At 57.0% G+C, this 17,891-nt stretch overlaps 1 protein-coding gene across 1 annotated transcript in view; it reads left to right on the top strand.

The window, feature by feature from the left end:
- The window catches only part of GALNT9 (polypeptide N-acetylgalactosaminyltransferase 9), a 100,238-nt gene extending 82,714 nt beyond the window's left edge, over nucleotides 1–17,524 (top strand). Inside the window, exons 7-11 of the mRNA XM_007955056.2 lie at nucleotides 13,597–13,782; nucleotides 15,013–15,150; nucleotides 16,008–16,103; nucleotides 16,594–16,761; nucleotides 17,378–17,524. Coding sequence (XP_007953247.1) covers nucleotides 13,597–13,782; nucleotides 15,013–15,150; nucleotides 16,008–16,103; nucleotides 16,594–16,761; nucleotides 17,378–17,524 — 735 coding nt within the window. The remainder of the gene's footprint in view (nucleotides 1–13,596; nucleotides 13,783–15,012; nucleotides 15,151–16,007; nucleotides 16,104–16,593; nucleotides 16,762–17,377) is intronic.
- The last annotated feature ends 367 nt before the right edge of the window (nucleotides 17,525–17,891 follow it).

The raw sequence follows: 17,891 nt of genomic DNA, 5'->3' as shown, positions 1-17,891 counted from the left end.
TCCCTGCCCCTTCCTCCCTTCCTCCTCTCCCTCTTCCTCTCCCCCCATGTATATATTTGTATGTATCTGAGCTCTCCACTTTAAGCCATTACCTCACCACATTATAAAATACTTAACGTCTAGTGACTGGATACTTCCCCTGTATTATTTTAGACTTTTCCTGGCTAGTCTCTTGTTTTCACTCTTCCATATGAACTTTAGAGCATTTAACTAAAATTCCAAGGGGAGGAAACTATTCCATTTGCACATGGGTGGGGTTTATATGAAGTCACACTGCAGCAAGACACGGGGGCGGCCTGGAGGCTGGGAGCCAGGCACTGGGCAGCTCCACTCCTGTCACCAGAGACCTTGATGTTTGCTGCCTTCTTCTCCCTTTATTCTCCTTGGGTCTCGCCTTTTGATACAATTTGCCAAATCCTCTTCCCCCAAAAACAAAAGGTGGTGCCTCCCCCGTGGTACTAAGGGAGACACTTTCCCAAGCCTTGTCACCGTGAGGTCTGGTCAGTCCAGTTTTTACTTCCTGCCACTATGGCAGACGCCGAGGAGACGGCTTTACTGGCTTCATCTCCACTTCATTTCCCTCCCTCTCTCCCTGTACCTCCCTCCCCCCCTGCCGCTTCCCCCCTCCTTCTCTGCCCTTCGCAGCAAACACCACCACCTGAGGCTCCACGTCCTTTTACGAATCTGGAAAACGCTCTTTCATTGTGCGTCCTTTCGTTCCACCTGGATATTAATATCTTGTTCATATTTCCCATCTCTTTGCTGCTCTGGGATATGATCTGGGTAATTTCCTTCGTCTTATGCAGTGCCTCAGGCATTTGACTGCTAACCAGAAGGTTGGTGGTTCAAACTCACCAGCCACTCCGTGGAGGGAAGACTGGGCAATCTACTTCAGTAAAGATTTACCACCTTGGAACCCACAGGGGGTCGCTATGAGTTGGAATCAACTCGGTGGCAGTGAGTTTGGTTTTGAGTTTTTTATATTACCAGTAAAGTTTTCTGGTAGCGCAGTGCTTAAAGCATTTGGCTACTAACCAAGAGTTCAGTGGTTCAAACCCACCAGCTACTCTATGGGACAAAGAAGTAATGTGCTCCTGTGAAGACTGACAGCCTTGCAAACCCTAAGTGGCAGTTCCGCTCTGTCCTCCAGGATGGCTGGGTCAGGATCTGCTCAATGGCAGTGGGTGTGCTTACACTACCATGAACCACTTCTCCCTTCCACTGTGTCCAAGTGGCTCTTTCAGCCCCTCTGGTAGCTCTGGTGTTTAATTCCATCCACTGTCTATCCTGGAGGGGCTTGCCTGTCTGCTGGCTGTTGTACGACTGCCTGTTTGGGGCCGTGACTTCCCGTCTTACTTGATGGTGCTCTTGCTCTCCCGTCTCTCCGCGGAGCTTTAATGGGCCCCGTTAGAAGCCCGCTCCAGCCTCCTCGTCTGCTCTGTCCTGGGGTGTAAACCCCTCCCATGAGATTTGGTGGTTGGCTCTTACTCACCTGGATTTCCCACACTTTGTCATCTCTTCCTGAGAACCCATCTCTCGTGGGTGCTGTATTTTCACTGTCGCTCAGCCATCCCTAGAAGGCACTTTCGGATCATCTCGCCAGCCCCTCAGGATGCTGGACTCATAATTTAGCAGCTTACCTTCCTCCACCAGTCGTGCTATCGAGCGTGGTGCCGGCCTGAGTCCAGGGGCTGTGTGTCTACCACGTGTCTGGGTGTCCTCTCTCCACAGACTGTCCTGGCTCAGTCCCAGGGTCAATCAGAGCTAGTTAGTTTCTGGACACAATGGGTGCCTGGTCCCAGCCCAGGCTTCATGTAAAGGTCACAGCTGCATGTTCCATTTCTGTCCCCTTCCCCTTCAGCTCACCCAGCAGGCGTCTGCTCACCATGAGCCGTTGAGAACTCACCTTCTTTGCCAGAATGGCTGCGTGCTTGTAGCTTTCAAATCCATTCCTCTCTCGCTGGTACACAGTTGGAACAGACTAGACATCTCTTCTCATTTCAAACATCAAGTCCATCCTCCCAGCTACAGGGGGCTCTGTGGAAATCGTGACTGACATTGGCAGTTCCAAAGCCACACTTGAGGACAGAACCTTCCTACAGAAAAAAACAAGAAGACATGGTCCTGTCTTCAAGTGGCTGCTCAAGGAACAAAACTTCCGAGAGAGGTTTATGCTGGGAGATGAGGAGCCCGGGGTGCAGTGATTCAGCGTTTGGCTGCTAACCAAAAGGTGGGCAGTTGGAACCACCAGCTGTTCCCTGGAATAAAGATGTGGCAGTCTGCTTCCGTAAAGACTGACAGCCTTGGAAACCCTCTGTGCCAGTTCCGCTCTGTCCTACAGGGCTGGTACGAGTCAGAACCAACTTGATGACTCAAGGTTTTGTTGGTTTTAAGGTATTGGTGGAGACTTGGTGGCGGTGGGGTGAGGAGCCTGGAGCAGTCATCAGGATTCCCAGGGCTTGTTAAGCAGCAGATCGCTGGCCCCACTCTCACAGCTGCAGATTCAGCAGGACAAGTGGGGCCCGAGAATCTGCATTTCCAACAAGTGCCGGTGACGCTGCTGGTCTCCAAGCCCCATTTTGAGAACCACTCGTTTAGAAGAAAAGAGAAAAAAAATTCTTTCCATCTGTTTGAGATGTTGCAAGTATTCAGTGAAACAGATGGGAGGGACGCAGAAGGGAGGCTTGCGCCACGATCTGTGTGACTCCAGCTCAGAGCGGCGCCGACAAGGCTGTCTCTGCAGTGCATGTGTGAATGGGCTTGGGGAGTCCAGGAGAGCTGTCTCCTGTCAAAAGTGTATGGACTGAGCCCAGCTGCACCCTGGGACATGGGGTTGGCCTTCCAGAGCTCAAGCCAGTCAAACCCTGCCTCTGCAGAGTGATGGCTCTTGCAAAGCCAGCGTCGCTGAGATGAGGGGCAGCAGCTGGTGGCAGTGCTGCAGGAGTCACTGTTTCCTGACAGCACGGGCCGGTCCTTCCCCTAAGTCGGGCTCACGTGTGGCTCTCTGAAAATGACGCAGCTCTCTCCAGAGCAGGAGGCCTGTTTTTTTATTAAAGGTAGAAAAGGAAGACGCTGGTTGGGTAACTTCTGGGTTCATACCAGGTAAGAAAACCAGCAGGGAAGGGTGCCTGGCTGTCCAGCCGCACTCAGCCTGGACACCTGGTGCACACACAGTCGTCTGTCTGCTGACCTGAGCTAGGAGTCCTGGACTGCTTTTTCCTCTCGATTTGCTCTCCTCGTCTTGAAAATAAGGCTGCACAGAGCCTAGACAGTCGTATTGTTGTACAGACTGATGATGATGGATGGATGGATGAGTGCACGGCTGGCTGTGTGAGTGGACGGATGGATGAATAGATGGGTGGGTATGTGAGTAGATGGATGAGTGCATGGCTGGCTGTGTGAGTGGACGGATGGAGGGATAGATGGGCGGATGTGTGAGTAGATGGATGAGTGCATGGCTGGGCACGTGGACAGATGGATGGATGAGTGCATGGCTGAGTGTGTGGATGGATGGACAGGTAGATGGCTGGGTGGCTGGGTGTGGAGATGGATGTGTGGGTGGGTGAATGGATGGATGGATGTGTGAGTGCATGGATAGATGAGTGGATGAATGGGTGCATGGGTGGATGGATGGATGAGTGCATGGTGGGGTGTGGGTGGATGGGTGGATGGATAGATGGATGGATGGATGGGTGGGTGGATAGATGGATGGATGTGTGAGTACATGGATAGATGAGTGGATGAATGGGTGCGTGGATGGATGGATAGGTAGATAGGTGTGTGACTGTGTGGGTGGATGGGTGGGTGGATGGATGGATGGATGGATGAATGAATAGATGGATGGATAGATAGATGGGGGATGGATGGGTGGGTGGACAGATAAAAGGATGTATAGATGGATAGAAAGGTGGATGGGTGTGTGACTGTGTGGATGGGTGCATGGGTGGCTGGATGAATAAAAGAAAGAATGGATGAATGGACAGACAGATGGATGGGTGGGTGGGTGGATGATGGAAGGACCATCTGATCAGCTCTTGGATCCATGAGTTGATTATTACAAAGGCAAAAGGAGAGAGGCAGACTCAGGGAAAGACTGGTTGTAAGTCGAGAAATGATGGCCCATCCTCACTGTTTTCAAGGTGGCACTGAGACTTTCATGGCTCAGTGGATCACAGCTCCCAGAAGAAAACATCCACAGTCCATCTCACACCTAAACCTGTGAGTCAAGAATGAACCAGATGCTCCCCCAAATTGTCCTTGCCATTTCCAAGGGCAGGTGACCCTCAGAGATTCAGAAAGTTTTGCTTCACAGTACTATACATCTTTTTAGTGGCCCTAACTCGGGAGCTCTGGTAGCATAGTGGCTAAGGCACTTGACTGCTATCCAGAAGGCTGGCGGTTCAAACCCACTAGCCACTCCTCGGAAGGAAGGTTGGGCAATCCTACTTCCGTAGTGATACTGCCTCGGAAACTCAAGGAGGGGTCGCTATGAGTCAGGTCGGACTCAATGGCACATAACAACAACAACAACCTCAGAACAAGGAGCCTTCCTGGAGCAGTGGTTAAGTGCTTGACTGAAAGGTCAGAAGTTCAAACCCACCAGCCACTCAATGGGAGAAAGATATGACAGCCTGCCTCTGTAAAGATCACAGTGTAGAAAACCCTATGGGGCTGTTCTACTCTGTCCTGTGTGGTCGCTAGGAATCAGGGTCACTATGAAGTGGGATCAACTCCACAGCAATGGGCTTGTGAATGGGTTAGCCTCAGAATCACACTCAGGCAAGGGGTCAGCCTTGGAATTACACCCAGGCAATTGGTTAGCCTCAGAATCACATCCAGGCAATGGGTGAACCTCAGAATCACACTCAGCCAATGGATTGGCCTCAGAATCATATTCAGGCAATGAGTTGCCCTCAGAATCACACTCAGCCAATGAGTTGCCCTCAGAATCACACTCACTGGGCCCCTTGTCTTCCTTGCACCTTCCTTTTGGGTGAGACCACTCACAGGGTCCTGCACAACGGAGGGAGTGGGTGTGTGTGCGCCCCTGCAGACCTGGATCGCCAACCTTTGCACCCTCTCCTGCATCCTCTCCTCTCTCCTCCACTGGGAGGACAGGTCCCAGGCAATGACAGAGCAACTGGACAGAAGGTGCCAACTGACCCACTGTGCTGTGAGCGGGCACTAGCTTGCGTCATGCTAATTCAGGGAAGGGTCTGGAGCAAGTGGCCCCCCAGTGGACCTGGCAGAGGGATTGCCCTTTCACCCAGGTCTCAAGCTGAGGATGAAGCAGAGGCTGCCCCAGGGGCTTGTCGAATGTTCCCAGCGAAGGAGGCTGCCCAGGAAACACCTCGAGGGCCTCCCACGCCTGATGTGCACCACACGGGTGCAATGGACGCCAGGCCTGCCCCCCCCAAACACACACCTGGGAATCCAGCACAGAGCTCTGGGATCTGGGCTGCATAGCAGCTGGCAAGCCGGAAGAATCATGGCACAGGGTGCCAGGAAGTGTCTGTCACCGGAAGCACCTGCTGTGTCACCTGCAAATCGCATGCCGGAGAGATGAGGACCCCAGGCAGGTCACCGATGACATCTAATTACCGCTGCTCCACCCAGGTGGTCGAGGTGCCACCGCTCACCTGACTCCAGGCCGAACCCCACAGCCTGTGTGCAGTGCTTCCTGCCAAGGCGTGGGGCCCGTCGGCAGGCTGGGCAGAGGGCAGCAGCAAGGGTGCTGGCAGCAGTCAGTGCCGACAGGTGCCCGGAGCCATGCCGTCTCTACTTTCAGCCTCATGTCCTGTTCCCCACTGCCAGCGTCTTCTCCCCACTCTGCTCTGTAGTAGTCACGGGGCAGCCTCGGGGAGATGACGGTGTGGAGTGCACCACCATCCGGCTGCCCCTGCCCTGGCCCCTGTGGCCGCCCCACCCCTCCTCTCCTCCACTCCCCTGCACGCAGCACTCCCTGCAGCCTGCCCTGTGTCTCCTACCCCAGGACCCATTGTCTACAAGAGCCACTCTCATAGATGTCTGCAAGGACCCCCGAGTCCAACCCCCCTTCTCCAAACGCCCTCTGGGGCCATCTGCTGGCCACCAACCACCAGCTTGTCTTGCTTGGCCGGAGGCAGCAGGGGTGGCACCAGGAGGAGGCAGGGGTGGCAGGGGGTGGCAGGGGTGGCACCAGGAGGCGGCAGGGGTGGCAGGAGGCAGCAGGAGGCAGCAGCAGTTAGTGGCCGCCACGTGGACTCCAGCTCGGTGGCCCTGTGTACAGTACCCCGAGCCACCTTCATGACTGCCCGTCGGCTAGAGGCCACTGTTGCGAGCCGGGGGACTGAGTGCCTTCTGACCCGAGGCTCCTCTCCAGCCCACGGCTGACGTAGTCTGTGGTCCCCAGGGCTTCCCTAAGTTCAGAAGCCATCTGCAGGCCTTTGTTTCTAGTCTTAGTCTGAAGCTTCGCTGAAACCCGTCCACCACGAGTGACCCTGCTGGTATCGGAAATACCAGTGCCATCAGTTCCAGCCTCACAGTACCAACCACCACAGTACGACACACTGACAGACTGACAGAAGGGGGGGGGTGGAGCCCGAGGGGCTAGAACCTCCCTCTCCACAGTGGGACTTTGGCCAAGTCAGACCCTGAGAGTGGGCCAATGAAGGAAGGGCACCCTTGCACACGGGGAGGGCCTCCCTCGTCCTGGGGTGGTTATTTCACAGCCGCTCGGTGCCCAGGGAGACGGAAGGGTTATGAGGAGCCCAAGACGCCCGTGGTGACGGCCCCATGGCCCACCCTGCAGGGGTGTGCGGCGACAGGAAGCGGACTCAAAGCCAGAAGAGCGCCTCCATGACCACGACAGACAATCACGTCACTGCTACCACACTCCCAGGCAGCGCTTCTCGGCCATAACTGTTTCCACCGTCCCACGCGTTCTGCGGGAGACATTGGCTTTTTAACAGCTGAGGCCTCCACAAAAATGTCGTTTTGATCATCGCTGGAGCCGGGAGATGGTGACCTGTTTTCGAACGACCAGGGAAGCACGCAGCTGTGAGGGGAGGCCAGGCGGGCGAGCTGCTGGGCCGGGCTCTGCAGGGTACACTGCCCCGTTCCTGCACCACGGGGCCACGTCCCAGACCCAAGTCGGCGTGGCACGGGGCTGCCTCCAGATCTGTCCCTCTCTGCTCAGCATAAGCCACTGCAGGGAGATGCTAATGTGTAGATCTTTGCTTTATTTTCGGGCTGCAAATAGCATCCTCAGCAGAAGAATTCAAGTCCTGCAGAAACAGAGCAGGGGAGGGAGTCTGGGGGCTGCAGATGGTGAGCACAGCCAGCTGCTAACTGAAGGTTGGAGGTTCGAGTTCACCCAGACATGCCATGGAACAAAGCCCCGGGGAGCTCCTTCTGAAGTCAGCCCCTGAGAACCCTCCGGGCACAGCTCCCTGACACCACGGGGTCACGTGAGTCGGGGTGCACTGAGCGCGCCTGGCTTTCTGTTACCTTCAGAGCACGGGAAACGGGGCATTCTCTCACCCTGCTGACCTCGCACCAGCACCTGCATTGAGCTGAGAGGTTATCTCAGATGTGCTAGTGTCCCGGTCTTGTCGGTAAAGTCAGGAAGCTTCCAGAGGCCGGCATGTCCCATCCTTTGATCTGTGGGGCCACACTGACTTGTTGGGGTGGGGCCTCCCTGCTCACTGAGAGTCTGAGGGACCATGTCCTCAGTCCCTAGTCACGCACCTCCCTGAGCTCCCCTGAGCACCCCATGCTGGAGGCGGCCCCAGAACCCACCCTCTCCGGCAGCTGCCTGGCCCAGCTCTGCTCCTCCCCCTTCCTGTGTCTGTCTGGGTGGCACTAAGCCAAGTTGACTGAGATAATTAGTGGCTGAGACACAGGGTGGGGGTGGCAGGGCACTGAGATCATGTGACTTCCTCTCAGCAACACCCTGTGGGTCCACCTTCAGGGCTTGGCTCAATGGTTAAGGCTCTGAGCCACACAGTCCTGCACTCCAAACCCTGCCCCATGTAGTAGCTGTGCCTCAGGCCGGCCCGGTGCTACCCACCTCGGCACAGAGAAGCCATGAGCTTCGACCTGCCAGCTTCAGCAGCTCCTTCAGACTCCATGGAGGCACCTCTCTCCTCTTCTCTGCCCAAGACGCTCCTTCTTGCCAGGGTTCCAGGCCCAGACCAGCAGGGTCGGGCCCCGGGGCCCTGGATGGGATGGCTGGTCCTCCCATCACTGACCTGCCCAGTAAGCGACGGCCCCTCAGCTTTCAGCCCACCAGCCACGTCACCCAAGTCTTTGTAAACTTCAGGCAAACTATGAGTTGTCATCCAAACTGGAAGACTTTCCAGGGTTAAGGGAGGCACTGTTAATAGGTACCCCGATGAGGGGTGTGAACTAGGGTGGTCCTGGGCAGGCGGGGATACAGGCATCCTCAACTTCACCGCTGTTTACTGCATGCAGGGAAAGCCCGGCACAAAGACATGGCAGAGGCATTTGCTGGTTATTTCCTGGCTGTGTAACAAACCACTCCAGAGGCTGTGGCTTAAAACCACGGTGGACTCGGCCCAGGATTCTGGGGAGGGGCGGTGCCTGTTGGCTGTCCTGACCAGGGAGCCCCTTCTTTCCAGTCCGCTGTGACCAGCTGCCAAGTAGGCTGTGGGCTGGCTGGTCAGCACACGGGCTCAGCCAGGACAGCTCTGCTCCATGGAGTCTTTCACCCTCCAGTGCTCTCCCAGGCCGGTCCTCATGCTAAAGGAGTAGGGCAGAGATAGCGAGGCCTCCTGGGGCCACACTCGAACCTGGCCCAAGCCCGTTCTGCCCAGAGTAAGGCCACATTGCACCTGTGATGGGGAGGCTGCAAAGACATCTGGCAAAGGACGAGCACAGGGTCCCAGCTCAGGTCCCCAGACTGTCCCCTCAGCCTTAGCCGCCACACTCACCGCAAGGAGCACCACGCCAGCCTCCAGAAGTCTTCCCCCAGATTTTTCAGGGGGTTGCAGAAGGGAAGAGCCCCCGGGGCAGGGCCTTCAGTCCTGCAGGAGGGGTCTACACTGAGTCCTGATCCCGAGTCTGGGGCACGGGGCTGCTCCGGCCGCTGGGTGGAAGATTTACTGCCAGTGTTTGTCTGCAATTTATAGAGGGTTAAACTGTCTCCCTTAAAGCTGTGATTTTACAGCCTTTTAAATTCTCGCTTTTGCATAAGCATCAATCTCCCAGGGAACGCAGCAAGAAATAATCCTACCAGTCAGATAACATATTGGTCCCTCACATCAAACGTATAAAAAATTATAAGGTCATTAACTCTCACATGGAAGAGACAAACGCTCCTGGAGCGGGGCTGCTGCCTCCAGGTCTGCGGTGGGGACCCCGCCTCAACAACTGCGTGCGTGTGCAGGGCGGGCACGGGGCTGCGTTCTTTCCGATTTGCTGGCAGTTGGGCGGGAGGGACACTTGCTGGGTGAGCGGGCTTTCACGCCTTCCACTTATAAAGAACTCGCCCACCGGGCTGCATGTGGCCCCCCCAGCAGCGGAGCACACACCCCAGGCCCTCCAGCCTCAGGCATCCAGGGTCCTCGCCCATCACTGGCTGTGGCCTCCCAGCACAAGCCTCCAGAGCTAACCCCAATGCCTGTGTTCTGGGAATGAGGGCCCCTCTCCTTCGACTGACAGGGAGGTCTGGGGTAACTGTAGATCCCCCTGGAGATGAGGGTGTGGACCCGAAAGCCACAATGCCTATGGCTGCATTTTCCCCAAGAAGGGGCTGGGATTCTGCAGACAGACTGACGGGAAAATCCCTTAGCCACTCACAACGCGCTAAGGATCCTCATACACGGTGAAGCCAGAAGCCCCCTTGGCCAGGCCCGGGAAGCCCCTCCAGCCTCTGCCTCTGTCCAGTGCAGTGGCCACTAGCACATGGGCCTGTGCAAACTTAAATGCAACCCAAGTAAACCAAATGACACCTGCAGCCCCTTGGAGGCACCAGCCACTTCTCAAGCGCTCACCCGCTGTGTGTGGCTAAGACTACATCGTGGGCAGCACAGATCGAGAACGCTCAGCATCGCACAAAGCTCTGCGGGACAGTGCTGGTCTGTAAGCTTGCTGTCAAATGCCCAAGCGGAATTCCTCTCTTCAACAACCATTTGTCAAGCACCCTCTCCGTGCCACGCACCTCTCTGGGCCCTGGGGACACAGCCATGAGCCAAAGCAGAAGGAACCTCACCTCTTGGAGCTTACATGCCAGTGGGGTGACAGGCAGTGAGGAGCTAATGAGTGACTCATGTGGAGACTGTCTTGCTGCTATGGCATTGCCCTGACTCCCGATGACCCCGCACACAGTGGGGCCAGCGCTGCCCGGTCCTGGGCCGCCCTCTCGACCAGCTGTGGACCTGACCACTGTGATCCACATGGTTTCCACCGGCTGACGCTTGGAAGTAGTCTGCTGAGGGCTGGAGCTCTGTGCAGACCTGTCTGGCTTCGCAGCAGCAGGCAAGCCTTCACTGGCAGACGGGCGGCTGCGTGGGGCTGCGCTGGCCCAGACCTGAACCTGGGCGTCCTGTGTGGAAGGCGAGAGCCACCAATGCCTGTGTCGCGCCTGAAAGTTACATGACTTTACTGGAATCAAGTACTTCCTGCAGCAAGGGCTAAGTTCTCTTTGCTTGCTCGGTCTGGCCCAGGACAGGGACCAGTGCTGAATGAGTTCTCACGAGAGAAGCTGGAGCGGGCCTGCAGGATCGCTCCTTCCGGATGGTGTTCCCTCCTCCATCGTCCCCCTGGCAACCCTAGAGTCTATCGGCAAGTGACAGAAGCTCCACCCACACTCTCCAGGCTGCGGGAGGCATATTAGCTCAGGTCACCGGACCACCCAAGGCAGTCAGTGGGCAAGGCTGGGTGCCAGGCATGGCCCAGGGTCCCAGTCAGCTTCCGCCACAGCAGCTCCACGCTCAGCCGGGCCGTCCCATCACGAGAACAAGGTGGACTCTCAAGACAGGTCATGCTGGATAAGGGTGGGCTCTGTGTCTAATGATGAGGGTCCCTGTAAGAGGAAGGAGGGGGCCTGGCCTGACACACAGGGGAAGACCATGTGGGGACCAAGGCAGAGATGGAGTGATGCGGTCACAGCCCAGGACCCTTGGGGCCACCAGGGAGAGGCAAGAAAGGATCCTCCCCTAGAGTCCCCAGAGAGCAGGTCACGTTGACACCTTGATTTCAGGCTTTTGGCCTCCGGAGCTGAGAGGGAGTGAACTTCCGCTGTTCTAGCCACTCCACGGTCTCCAAGAAGGGAGCTCCGCCCAACGTGTGGGCGGGCACTCCCTCGGCCTCTGAGAAGGGAGCTCCGCCCAGCATGTGGGCGGACACTCCCACAGCCTCTGAGTAGGGAGCTCCGCCCAGCGTGTGGGCAGCCACTCCCACGGTCTCCAAGAAGGGAGCCCCGCCCAGTGTGAGGGCGGGCACTCCCTCGGCCTCTAATAAGGTGAGCTGTATGGGGTCGTCGTATATCCTGAACTCCCATAAACCTAGAATTCAAGAAATCAGGGTCACAGCCCCAAAATAGAGCAGTCAACACCCCATAGCCACTGTTGAGAAAGACCACAGCTTCCAAGAAGCAGGTAGCCCAAAACGGCCCAGGAAGGCCTCCGGCGATGAAGAATACCAGACAAGAGACCAGAGAGCCCCAGGATGAGAGCCTTGTCCACGAGCTAGAACCACCCGGGATACTTGTTGGCAAGGCTGCTTTAACATTCGCAGTGGCTGTCAGGTTCCAGCCAAGTTCATCTCCAGAAGAGTTCCAAGCATTTACGGCAGCATTATTATTAACAGCGAAAAAATGAAAGAGGAAAATCCAAGTTGTCTAGCAACTGGGCAGCAATTAAGGAAGTGGAGGCCCGTCCTTAGTAATCAGAACTGACAGCTATTACTCATTTGCGGGTGTGTGTCCACATGTCTGAGCAGACACGTTTGTCTAGGCGTTCACTAGAAAAACTGCAGTCCCAGAGGATAGGGCCTCCAAGACGGAAAAGGAGCAGTGCAATACTGACCGGAAATGAAGAGGCTTTGGGATCAGACCCCGGCTCTGCTTCAGCACACTGTGCAACCTCGGGCAACTGGCTTAACCTCTCTGACCCTCAGTTTCCTCCTCTATAAGTGCCGGTGGTGCCTGCCTAACCCCTAGGTTGTGGTGAGAAGCTAGAGAGAGAAGGCAGGGAGTGTGCCTCATCCCACCACACTTGGTGGGATCCCACAATGCCTGAATTAGGAGTTTAAGGGCAACGACTTGACTGGAAGGGAGGAATTGAACCGTGTTTATTAGACCCACTTGTTCTTGGTGAAACCAACCTGGTGGGTCACACTGGCACATTTTCTAGGAAGGGGGGGAAGTTATGGCCAGATGAACAAAAACCATGCTTACTGAGGCTAAGTATCATTTCAGTGGAACAATACAGAAGTCAGCAGAGGATGCTGCAAAATCTATTTGTACAATGGGTGGCCGGTGGTGCAATGGTTAAAGCATATGGCTGCTCATCAAAAGGTTGGCGGTTCAAACCCACCAGCTGCTCCATAGGAGAAAGATGAGGCAGTCTGCTTCAGTGAAGACTGGCAGCCTTGGAGACCCTGTGGGGCAGTTCCACTCTGTCCTCTAGGGGCGCTGTGGGTCAGAATGGACTCCAGGCAGTGGGTGTGGTTTGGGCTTTGCTTCTGTGAAGATTGACAGCCTTGGAGACCCTGTGGGGCAGTTCCACTCTGTCCTCTAGGGGCGCTGTGGGTCAGAATGGACTCCAGGCAGTGGGTGTGGTTTGGGCTTTGCTTCCATGAAGACTGACAGCCTTGGAAGCCTTGTGGTGCAATTCCACTCTGTCCTCTAGGGGCGCTGTGGGTCGGAATGGACTCGATGGCAGTGGGCCTGGTTGGTTTCATAGCTAATGGTTCAGAAAGTTGCTGTTGTTAGGCACTGCTGAGCTGGTTCTGACTCACAGCGACCCAGTGCACAACAGAAGGAAACACTGCCCCGACCTGCACAAGCCTCACCACCGTTGCTACGTTTGTGCCCATCGTCACAGCCACTGTGTCAGTCTACCTCATTGAGGGGGGCTTCCTCTTCCAGCAACAACAGGGGTGGTGGTTCAAGTCAGAAGAGCTTTTTTTTTTTTTTCTTCTTTGGCATTTTATTTGCAGAGGAAGCCAGCTGTTTAGATGTGGACAGCATGTCTCCTTGGAGCAGCCTCAACTATTTGTGTAGCAAATGCACTTTTTCCCTTTGATTTTAAATTTAGAGGGCACTGTTTGCAGAGTGAACACATCTTTTCTAAATCAGATCATAGGCTTTTCAGGCTGGCTGCGGGGCTCAGGAGGTGGCTGTTGATGGGCACAGAGGGAGCTCTCATTGGGGGCTGGGAACCCGCCTTCTGAAACGTGCCCACGGTGACCGACCAGAGCTTCCAGAACTGCCACATACCACTTGCAGAGCAGGGCACCAGGTGGATCGAGGGATGGTTTTCCCAACCACTCACCTGGGCTCTCCAGAGACACTGCCTTCTCCCTTTGCCTGTTTGCCTGCTGGACGGGCCGGGTCCCTGGGTGTCCCCTGCCAGCCCCCTCTCCCCGCAGGTATGGCAGTGTGGTGGCAGCATGGAGGTGCTGCCCTGCTCCCGTGTGGCCCACATCGAGCGTACCAAGAAGCCCTACAACAACGACATTGACTATTACGCTAAGCGCAATGCCCTGCGGGCAGCAGAGGTGTGGATGGACGACTTCAAGTCCCACGTGTACATGGCCTGGAACATCCCCATGACCGTGAGCCACGCCAGCAGTGGGGGCAAGGGAGCTGGGAAATCAGAGGGGCCCAGCCAGACCTCCGGGGTGGGAATCGTGAAAGCTGCATGATGGGAGGGGGACAGGCCGGGTGGACACGCCCCCAGAGAAAGCTCAGGGTCACACTCCAGGGACAGCCTTGGGGTCACCTTTGGGGACAGCCTTGGAGCTGCCTCGCAGGTCAGGCCTGGGAAAGCAGTCCCCTCCATGCTGACCCAGCTGCTCAGGGTTAGAGTGGGGGTGATCCCACTGCCCACGGCACAACTCTGGTCTTCTGTCCACACGGGGGAGGGGGGTCTGCAAACACCTGCTGTCCCTGAATATCAGGGTCCCTGCAGATGAAAACACCCTCCCTCCACCAACAAACACTGCTGCCCATGTTCCTCACCATTCTTACAGAGCCTGGGGGTGCTGGGACACGGGCGGGGGTGTGCCCTGCTGCCAGTGGGTGTCTGTAGCCCCCACACACATGGCCCCTGTCTAGTTGGAGACGTCCTGGAGCAGACTGCAGCATCGCCACCACAGTAGCCGACACACACATGACACACACACGACACACACAGCACTCCCGACTCCATCATCTCCATCCTCAGCGACAGGGAAGCTGAGGCCCAGAGTGGGCAACAGCTCACCCAACGACACACAGCTGGTGAGCGGCAGGCAAGACACACCTAGCTGCTCCAAGGAATCCCACACTGAGGAAGGTCGCTCAGTGGGAGAGGTGAAAGGTCGCTCAGTGGGTGAGGTGAAAGGTCACTCAGTGGGAGAGGTGAAAGGTCGCTCAGTGGGAGAGGTTTGGAAGTAGATTCTCAGGCCTTTCTCCCAAGGGCCCACTGGTGGATCCGAACCTCCAACCTCCAGGTGAGCAGCTGGGCGTGTTATCCATTGGCACCTCCTGTGACTCCAACAACACATGGAGATTTGCACTTACAGCAAAAAAGGTTATTAAACTATACCTATCATGGGGGGTAAGGCATTTGGTTGTTAACCACAGGGTCAGAGGTTCAAACCCACCAGCTGCTCCATGGCAGGGAGATGAGGCAATCTACTTCCACGAACATTTGGAAACCCAACAGGAGTTGCTATGAGTCAAAATCGACTCAATGACAGTGGGTTTGGCTTTTTGTGACCCTCATTAAACTGTTACTGCAACCCCCCGCATGATTCTCTGGCACATCACACACTCCTCCTGCCTTGTTTCCGGCTTTGCAGAACCCTGGCGTGGACTTTGGGGACGTGTCTGAGCGGCTGGCCTTGCGTCAGAAGCTGAAATGCCGCAGTTTCAAGTGGTACCTGGAGAATGTGTACCCGGAGATGAGGATCTACAACGACACCCTCACGTACGGAGAGGTACCGCTGTGCTTGACGGCACCCCTAGGGCCAGGCAGGCTCCCCGTGCCCCATGCCCCAGGCCCCTGGGGGACATGAGAAGCTTTGCTGGAAACTTCTTTAATGTCTGAGTTCAGGCCTGTGCCACCCCGTGGGGTAGCAGCGCTATCTCAGTCAGCCAGGATTCAAAACAAACCACCCCGGAAGACGGGTCTTCAACAAGAAGCTCAGGGTCAGGCCAGGCTGGTCTTGGCTAGGCCTGTGCACGTGTCTGCCATCCACTGCAGGCCTGCGGAGACGGGCTCCCTCGATGTCCGCAGGCTGGCTGACAGGTGGCCAGGCTTGTTCTCCACATGGCATCAGTGCTCCAACACTAGGGTGGGAGCTGCCGGTCCCCTGAGGCACAGTCACTTCTGCTGCGTCTTCCTGGCCAAAGCCAGCTTGAGGCCACCCAGATTCCAAGGCTGCACCTCCCAATGGGAGAGCAGCAAAGTCATGTGCAAGGGGCACAGATGCGAGGCCATTCACCGCAGCTGGCGCTGCAACCGTCCCCAAAAGGCCTCTCTGCTCAGCCAGGCCAGCACCCATCAGCCAGCTTCCCTGCCAGGTGATGGTCAAGTTCTGTCTGCCTCTTCCCCCAGCAGTGCTCTTCCTGGAAGGACACTGCTTGCACCCTGGGCAGAGGCCCTACTCACCACACCCCTGTCCAGGGCAGCCCCCAAGCCCCACGAGGCAGCCTCAGCTGAGCCCTTTTCCTGGGAGGCCCCCCAGACTGCAGAGAAGGCCCCTCTGCTCCTGAGTGGGAGGGGCCAGTAAAGTCCCCCAGCTCGCCTCACATCCCTAGATGACCTGGCCTTTCTCTGTGACTCTGGTCCTAGGTGAGGAACAGCAAGGCCAGTGGCTACTGCCTGGACCAGGGAGCGGAGGACGATGACCGTGCCATCCTGTACCCCTGCCATGGGATGTCCTCCCAGGTGCGAGCACCACTGTCCCCGGCGGTGGCCTTGACAGGAGCTCAGAACTTGGGGGAGCAGGGGTGGGCGTGCCCACAGCCCTACTGGGAATTCTGAGACCCCAAGGACCATTCTGCCAGTTTAGGGGCATGGAGCAGAACGGGGCCATCCAGGTGGCTCTCTCCTCATCCCACAGGCGGCATCATGTGCAGATTAAGAGCAAGGCCTCGGCGTCCCCCGGGCCTGGGTGTGAACGCCCAGGCCTCAGTTTTCTCGCCATAACATAGGTTCTAATGGCCACTCGGGGATGTGAGGACTACACCAGAAATGCGGGGCTCTGAGCAAAAGCCACTGAAAAAGGAGAGTTTAAGGTGGGCACTGGGTGGGGTCTCCGTGGAGTCACGGGGACTGGCCAGTACTCAGGCCACAGCAGGGACAGTGATCTTCACGCCTGAGCCACGCGGAGAGGGGGGTCCTCACACCCAGGCCTCCCGCCGCTCCTCCCACCCAGCTGGTGCGGTACAGCGCGGAGGGCCTCCTGCAGCTGGGCCCGCTGGGCTCCACTGCCTTCCTGCCCGACTCCAAGTGTCTGGTGGATGATGGCAAGGACCGCACGCCTGCCCTCAAGAAGTGCGAGGATGTGGCCAGGCCGGCCCAGCGGCTGTGGGACTTCACGCAGGTCAGCAGCCCTGTTCCCTCTCCTACACACCTCTGCCTTACCCCGCCCCACCCTGCCCCTTCTCTCTGTCTCTCTCTCTGTCCTTCTCTCTCCTCACGGTCTCTCTCCCTCCATCTCTGTCTCTCTCCTCCTCACTGTCTCTCTCCCTCTGTCTCCGTCTCTCTCCTTCTCTCTGTCTCTCTCTGTCTGTCCTTCTCTCTCCTCTCTGTCTCTCTCCCTCTATCTCTGTCTCTGTCTCTCTCCCTCTGTCTCGCTCTCTCTCCTTCTCTCTGTCTCTCTCTATCCCGGTCTCTCTCCCTCTATCTCTGCCTCTCTCCTCTGTCTCTGTCTCCCTCCATCTCTTTCTCCCTGTCTGTTTCTCCCACAGTCCCTCTCTGTCCTCTGTCTCCCTCCCTCATTCCACCATGTCAGAAAGCTGAAGAGAGCACCGTGGGGAGCAGCTGTCTTGGGCCTTGGGTCCTGACTTCTGGGCACCTCTTTGTAACCAGGAAGCAAGATGGGCTGGTGAGGCAGGTGGGACAAGTGCATGGGCAGGAAAGACCCGGTCTTCACAGGTGGCCAGCATGGGGCCCGGGACACAGAAAGGCCACAGCCCACCTGACTGGCTCCCCTGCAGGGCGGCCCCATCATCAGCCGGGACACAGGCCGGTGCCTGGAGGTGGAGATGGCCAAGGACGCCCACTTCGGGCTGCGGCTGGTGGTACAACGATGCTCGGGGCAGAAGTGGGCCATCAGGAACTGGGTCAAGCACGGACGCCACTGACCACCACCGGCCCTCCACTCGGCATAGACGCTGGCCTCCAAGATGCTGCAGAGCCCTGGGCTGAAGGCTGCAGGGACCCAGAGCAGCTCGGCTCGGCCGGGCCTCGGGTGGCTCCTGGGAGGTCAGGCCTGGCTGGTGTCCTGGACACCAGGAACCAGCACTGTGTCCTGGGGATTGGGCCAGAACCACGTGCCTTTTCCACGGTGTCGTCTGCCCAGCTAGTGGGACAGTACCGCTCTGCACGTACAAGGCCCTGTACATACCACCCCTGCAGAAGCAATCTGCCTGCTGCCCTGGGAGCGGAGCCAGGGTCTCAGAGCCCCCGCATCTCCTCGGCCCTGGTACGGCCATTCTTGAGATGACCTAA

This window comes from Orycteropus afer, unplaced genomic scaffold, assembly GCF_000298275.1.
Source record: "Orycteropus afer afer isolate SDZICR_OR568_19922 unplaced genomic scaffold, OryAfe1.0 scaffold00489, whole genome shotgun sequence".
In the NCBI taxonomy this organism is placed as follows: domain Eukaryota; kingdom Metazoa; phylum Chordata; class Mammalia; order Tubulidentata; family Orycteropodidae; genus Orycteropus; species Orycteropus afer.
This window is presented reverse-complemented; position numbering and strand designations above follow the sequence as displayed.